Source organism: Montipora foliosa, chromosome 6 (assembly GCF_036669935.1).
Source record: "Montipora foliosa isolate CH-2021 chromosome 6, ASM3666993v2, whole genome shotgun sequence".
In the NCBI taxonomy this organism is placed as follows: domain Eukaryota; kingdom Metazoa; phylum Cnidaria; class Anthozoa; order Scleractinia; family Acroporidae; genus Montipora; species Montipora foliosa.
This window is the reverse complement of record NC_090874.1, coordinates 46,552,459-46,559,958: the sequence shown is the minus strand read 5'-3', so window position 1 is coordinate 46,559,958 and position 7,500 is coordinate 46,552,459. Positions and strand designations below refer to the sequence as shown.

At 38.9% G+C, this 7,500-nt stretch overlaps 1 protein-coding gene and 1 long non-coding RNA gene across 3 annotated transcripts in view; one reads left to right on the top strand and one right to left on the bottom strand.

Moving 5' to 3' along the window:
- LOC138004894 (transmembrane protein 72-like) overlaps positions 1 to 2,799 on the top strand; it is a 7,856-nt gene extending 5,057 nt beyond the window's left edge. The window contains exon 4 of the mRNA XM_068851193.1: positions 1,341 to 2,799. Within this exon, the coding sequence (XP_068707294.1) occupies positions 1,341 to 1,575 (235 nt within the window). The 3' untranslated portion in view covers positions 1,576 to 2,799. The remainder of the gene's footprint in view (positions 1 to 1,340) is intronic.
- LOC138008433 (uncharacterized) overlaps positions 1 to 7,500 on the bottom strand; it is a 586,097-nt gene that overhangs the window by 158,564 nt on the left and 420,033 nt on the right. The window lies entirely within an intron of this gene.

Sequence of the window (7,500 nt, the reverse complement as noted above, 5' to 3'; positions counted from 1 at the left end):
AAATGACGTTGCTTTTAATGTGATTTTTTAAGAATTTAATCCATTTTTCACTCTACTTGTGTATAATAGAAAAAATACATCTATTTGGAACCAAGTTGAGAACAATTATTATTATTATTATTATTATTATTATTATTATTATTATTATTATTATTATTATTATTATTATTAATGTATCATTTATTAAAAGTAGATAGAACAGAAATGCTACAGATAAAAAGTGCAGTGGGGAAGGACTTGAAGGAAATATATGAACCATTAGTAATTGTTTTGTGCTTGTCCATCCATTGAAACTTTATTATCATCAATATTACTTTTTTTGGCTGAGGCACATCATGATCATGAAACTATGCCCAGATGAGACTAGTGAGGGTCTCCAGGATCAAAGTTCTTCTTTTGATTGAAATCACTACTGTTACATTGGTTTTGGACATATATGCCCACTAATGTAACATTAAATTTTTTATGTCCTGAGCACATTATGCAAAATGAGTCCATAATTTTGTACAATAATCTATGTAAAATTCTAACTTGTAATATTAATAATCTGTAATGTGTAAATAATATATATCAGATTCTTTACTCTGTAATAATACATGTAGCATTTTTAACTTATCATCTTCATCTATTTATTTTTATTTATTTACAAAAATTGCACCTTTTTTAAAACTCTAAGGATAGGAAGAAAATAAAAATTACATGCAACAGCAAAAAAAAAAAAAAAAGAGAAGTAGAAGTCTCCCTCTACTAACAATAAACGCACTCTTATTTCACATAATATTTAGAATTCTCCAATTTTTACTTCATTCATCAGACCTCAGATGTTCTAATTTGAAAACCTCACCAAAGAAATTTGAAGTATCTTATGTCTTTCCCATTAAATGTAGTACATAATAATGCTTGTTGTGTAAAGAAGCCTTGTTATAATGAGCATTAACGTTTTCTGTCCGTTCCTTTTATGTAGACAGCAGATGATTGTATTATTATCTACATCACAAATTATATTAAGTCTAAAAATCGCATGATCTAGACCTTATCAATTTGGAAGTAATGCACATGTACTCACCAAAATTATCTTGTTTGATTGTTTTAAATGTATATGAGCTGCTTTCAGTATGAAACAGAACTATCAGCCTGTTTGTACTATCATTTTGTTACATTCTGTTTAGGTTCTCCACCTCTTTTTTATTACGAATTCTGTTGCCAATTTTTGCTGTTACTTTCCGCTTTTGAGGGTCCATGTGCAAAGGACACTCTGGTCCAATCAGAATTGAGTGATTTTGTTAAGTGTATTGTATTTAAAATAATAGTGAGCACTTTTAAATGTTCCTTTCCCTCAGGGAAGAAAGCTGTGCCCACACATTATGGAAATACCTGCTGGCTGTTGACAACTGGAAGAAATCATTGTTGTATGCCTCGTTGTCCATCGTATGTTACTTGCATCCAGATGAATACTGGCAAGCCCTAATTTCAGGGGTTTTCCTTGATGTCACAGCACTGATGTACCTCATCCGGACATTTAGAACTAGAAATGAGAAGGAGCCTTACAAATATAAGCAGTTAGAGGTCAAGTGATGGACACAACTTAATCGTTGCTTTGTATCTGCATGGTGGTTTTTTCATCCCAGTTTTCAACACATGCATATCATCCATCATATGCATATCATCATCATTGTTGCCATCTTGAGTTGAAATACTAGTTGCCGTCTCTCTGTAGCTGTAAAGAATGTCTTTACTTCTATCAGGGGCACCCAACGTCAATTTTCGGAAAATATCTGTTCGGAAGTCGATTTGAGATCCAGAATTTTCGGAACATTTGATGTAAAATGTCTTGCTTGCCTGCCGCTCCTAGGATTTTCGAGCATCTAAAAAAATGGTATAATTGCTCATTTTTAACGGATTTTTACCCTAAAAAGGTTGCCTAGAATTCTAGAATTTTCGGGAGCCTTTTTCTAGCTGAAATTTTCAAAAAGGTAAGTTTTGATCCGTTTAATTTTCGAATCACTAGACTTTCAGCTGGCGAGGAAATCCGAACAGATGAAAAATTTTTAGGGGATAAAAATATGCCTATATCTACCGTTTAAATACTAAAATGCGTTTAACAATGCTATGTTTAAGTGGTTTTGAACTATGTTCTCGTTGGGTGCCTCTGTTCTATGAGAGGGCATAGGGGCCTATAAGAAACCACTAACCAACAAAAGGCATTTCACAAAACTTCAAACTCGTTTACCAGACAGAAAAACGTGATTTAATATTGCCTGAAAACTGGGAGTTTAGAGACGGAAAATGCAAAGGGCAAAAGCCACCAAATTGAAAACCCTGCAGTTTTTAATATGAGTTCCGCGATTTCCAGTTTTACGGAATGTACAAGCTAGCAGAAGCACATAGGCACTGATTACCATTTGCGATAAGATTTGGCTGGCTTATTATTTAATGTTTTTTCTAAACAGTATACATAATGATCAAACTATGATTGACAGGTCGCAAAATCTTTTTGTCGCTTCCAGATCATTGAAATTGAAGTACAATAAATTATTATTTTTAAATCCGGAAGAAGAGGAGTCCTCATATTGATCAGCTACAACACTTATATTGAAGTGAGCTGCTATTTATGAAAACATACATAAAGATTAGTGGTGAAAATATTTATTAAATGACCAAAAATCATATTTCCCATATTAATGCAAACATAGTTAAGTACTGTAAAGATAATTATTAAAATCTGTAATTGGAAATTTTAGTTTCACTGACTGGTATAGTTAATTGTCAATTTAATAAATAACAGTTATGGGCACGTTCTCAGTTTATGTTTGCTATTTACATCATCATATTTTTATTTACCCTCGGATTTTAGAGTAGCTTGATGCAGCAGCTTCATAAGCTATCTTAACTATTATCTCCGAGCATTTTACCCTCTGTAACACCACAGAAGACATGCCAAGGGCAAGTCCATGGGGGTGCAAGGATGGCACTCGCCTCCCACCAATGTTGCCCGGGTTCGATTCTCTGACTCGGTGTAATATGTGGGTCACAGAACGAAGAAACCAACAGAATGCACCCTCACCTACCACCCACAAAACCTTGCAGTCAAGAATGTCATTCTCAAAAGCTTCAAAAATTCTTCGCAGTGATATCAAAACTAAACATATATTTCCTCTACCACCACTTATTTTATTTAAACGCGACAAAAACACCGGGAAAAAACATAGGTAACTTTCTAGTGAGGAGCGCACTCAAGTCTGACAACCAACCGGGACCTTTCAAATGTACGCGCACACGATGCAAAACTTGTCCTTTTATTTCTTTCATGGTTAAGATCTCAGGACCGAGTTTGTTGGTTCTCTACTCTCCACCTAGAAGTTTTTCTCCGAGTACTCCGGTTTTCCCTTCCCTCAAAAACCAACATTTGACTTGATTTCAGTTGACATTGTCCCCAATTAGTGCTCCAGCGCTAGACACTCAAAGTCTCTTTTCGACAACACAAAGTTCCTTTCCTTTCCGTTCCCTCCTCTTTGCGAATACGTCTCACGGGGTTATGAATACTGAAGCATGGGAGACGGGGCCTACAGTTTGTAGTCCTTTAACCGAGAAGACTAGAGAGGTAACTATTTGCAGATGCCATTACAAAGGTAGCACTTTGTCCTCAGCTATTTCAAGACCCTTAACACTCAGACCGGAGTCGAAGTCACCTCCCGTATGACAGCCCAGTGCTCAACCAACTGAGCGACCGGTGCGCGGTCGGACAGCAAAACAGTTGGCGTGATTATATTTTTTCAAAACACGTTTGACCCAAAAGGTTTTCTCTTAGATAACAGGGAAAATATTCCCCTCCTTCGAAATTAATTATTATTACTCGGGCATTTCAGAGGAAACTCCCGAGGTTAAATGTCGGCTTCGTTTTTTGTTTGCGTTCGCACTCAAGCTTGTAAAGCGCATGCGAGAAGTTAACCAAAGCGAACGGTTAAGCTTGCGGACGCATTCTCGTCCCCAGAGTCCGCTCTTCTTTTGGTCCGGCTCGTCTACGCACTCTCAGAAATTTGAAACAACCGTGGATGTCGAGCGTTTTCGTACCGGTCGATCCGCGAACTTTACGAGATATCACTTCCAAGCGAACATTTATGAGTGAACATAACGAGAATCATTGCCATTACTCTAGCCTAAATGATAAATAATCTAGCCGACATCTTTACTGTATTTCTTTTTCTTTGTTTTTCATTTGACGAACCGAGACATCAGGAAAGCGCGAGTTCACGCAGATAGAGACCGCGCACCGGTGGCTCAGTTGGTTGAGCACCGGGCTGTCATGCGGGAGGTCGTGAGTTCGACTCCTGCCGGACCAACACTCAGGGTCTTTAAATAACTGAGGAGAAGGTGCTGCCTTTGTAATTACATCTGCAAATGGTTAGACTCTCTAGTCTTCTCGGATAAGGACGATAAGCCGGAGGTCCCGTCGGTCCCGTCTCACAACCCTTCAATGTTCATAATCCTGTGGGACGTAAAAGAACCCGCACACTTGTCGCAAAGAGTAGGGCTTGTAGTTCCCGGTGTTGTGGTCTGTCTTCTGTGGTGTATCATGGTTGGGAGGGTAAATGCTCGGAGATATTAGCTACACCAAGCTACTCTAAAAATCCGAAGGGAAATAAAGATGTATGTATATGTGTCTAAAGGAAATGTCTATTTGAAGTGCGGCTTATAGACGAAAGATTCGAACCCATGATCTCTGGGATGCCGGTGCAATACTCTACTAACTGAGGTATGAATAAATTTCTAGTTTCTAAAGAAACTGTGGTGCTGCGTCGGTGGGAGAGTGAAACACGAAAATTTGGTTTTATCAAACGTGTTGATAAAGGTCGAATTACCACCGTGAACGATTTGGAAAGCTGACGTTTTAAGCGTTAGCCCTTCGTCAGAGCGAATAGAGGAACATTCTATCCCATTCTCTCAATTTCTTAGACTTAAGCGCCTGTGTAATGACGAGTCCGACTTTAACAGCAAGTGCTAGGAAATGAGCCAGTTTTTCAAAAAACGTGGCTACCCTGACTCCGCTGTCACCACCGGCAAACATTGTTCCCGAGAAATCGATCGAGAAATCGCACTACAAACGTCACAGAACGAAGAAACCAACAGAATTCCTCACCTATTACCCACAAAACCTTGCAGTCAAAACCGTAATTCTCAAAAACTTCCAAAAGTCTCCGCAATGATTTCGAAACAAAACATATATTTCCTCTACCACCACTTATTTCATTCAAACGCGACAAAAACACTGGTATCTTTCTAGTTTGGAGCGCATTTAAATCTGACAACCAACCGGGAACTTTCAAATGTACACGCACACGATGCAAAACTTGTCCTTTTATTTCTGACCACTTTAGATGCATCTCCGCAAACGTCATCTATTGCATAACTTGCACACTATGCAAAAAGACCTACATAGGCGAAACTGGGAGAAGATTGGCGGACCGCTTTCGCGAACACCTACTAGATCTAGATGTAGAAAAAACCGACACAGATGCATCAAAACCAGTTTCGCGACATTTTAGTCTTCCTAATCACTCGCACCACAACATGACAATTTGCGACCTATCCTTACACCACGGAAACACAGAAAGCCGCAAGAATCCCTGGAACAAAAATTCACAAAAATTTAACTGAACTCGGAAGCCACACATGTTGCTTCACGATGAGTTTCATAGCGCAGTTGGTAGAGCATTGAACCGGCATCGCAGAGATCAGGGACCATCATTGCTAAAGCGCGACCGGAGGAAAAATTAGTGGGAAGTCTTCTACTGGGCCAGATACTAAGGAGTAGCCCTGGTGTGTGCTGTTAACGTAGACTTTTGATTACTGAACAAGATTTTATTATAGAATGTAGTGCTTTTTTTCGCTGTTATCCTCGTAGCAAAAAACTGGCCTTTCCTTATTTCTTGTCAAAGAAACTGTATAATGTAAATAAGAGAATACTGAGATTTGTATTTGCAAATTACCTGTCCTCTTACCACTTAAGTCAAACTCTACATCTCTATGCAATAATAAGCGCATTCAAAATCTTTTTATGCATGATCTTCACGGAAATTACATTGTGTCCCTCAATACACCTAAAACAATCAGTTACAGTCTTGGTTCTTTTCTCACGTATCAGCTAAGTCGCGGAATGCGCTACTTATTTTATCCGTACCACTGAGTTTACTGGTTTTAAAAGAGAATCCAGGGCTGCATTTTGTACCCCGGCTTTTATTTTTTATTAATATATCTTTAAATATGATGTATTTAGTTATGTATCTGTGTATGCTATGTAGTTTAGCTGATATTAGCTCTTGTATTTATTCTGAAATTCGAGATAAGTGGTAAGTGGTAGTTCATTTAAAAACATACAAGGCGTCATCCTCGTTGAGGACAGTGGCGTTGTTTCCGACCCTGGGCGTGTGGCCGAAGTCTTTAGTGATTACTTTGCCAATATTATCCAGCTAGGGCATAGATCTGACACTGACTACACTGACCATCCGAGTATATAAGGGCAATAAGCAATGTACGTTACTCAAGCGAGTTTAATTACTCCCCAGTCAGTACTTCATACATCTGTAACATTTTAGATCACCTTAATCCGAGAAAGGCAGTCGGGGTAGACGGCATTTCACCACGAATCTTGCGTTTGGGATCCCCAGTACTTGCCGAAAAGGTGACTAATTTGATCAACTTCTGTATCCTGAATTGTTCATTGCCGTCTGAATGGAAGCAAGCGCGCCTTACTCCTGTCTTTAAACGGGGGAGTTGACACAGACGAAGCAAACTACCTCCCTGTCTCAATATTAACTTCGCTATCTAAAGTGTTTGAGAAAGTCATTTACGACCAAACTTGGAATGCATTTCATAACGTTTTGTCTTCAAACTTATCTGGATTTATGAAAACTCACTCATGCTGCACTGCATTGCTAAAAATGACGGAAGATTGGAGGAGCAGTATTGATAACAAGGAAGCTGTAGCGGCGGTCGCGGTGGACTTGAGCAAAGCGTTTGACGCCATAGACCATAGCCTTCTGCTCGCGAAGTTGAAGGCCTATGGCTTTTCTACACGTGCCTTGGAACTGATGTCCACCTACCTGCTAGGTCGTCAACAATGTGTCAGATTAGATGGCGTATGCTCTGACTTCAAAACACTTAAATCTGGCGTTCCTCAAGGTTCACTATTGGGTCTGTTGTTGTTCAACATATTCATCAATGATTTGAATTTTTGTGTTCCTAATGTCTCATTGCGTCTGTAAGCTGACGACACGACTGCCTACCTGTCAGATGTATCTCCCACCATTCTAGAATTTTCCTTCAACAAGGATCTCCAGGCTCTTTCGTCGTGGTTTGAGTCCAACTATTTAACAGTGAACTGTGCTAGGACTCAAGCATTATCTGTCGGACCCTGTGCCTATCATTATTCTTTATTTCTTAATAATGCTCAAATAGAATTTCTCCGATCTATTAAGATTCTTAGAGTAACTCTAGACAAGG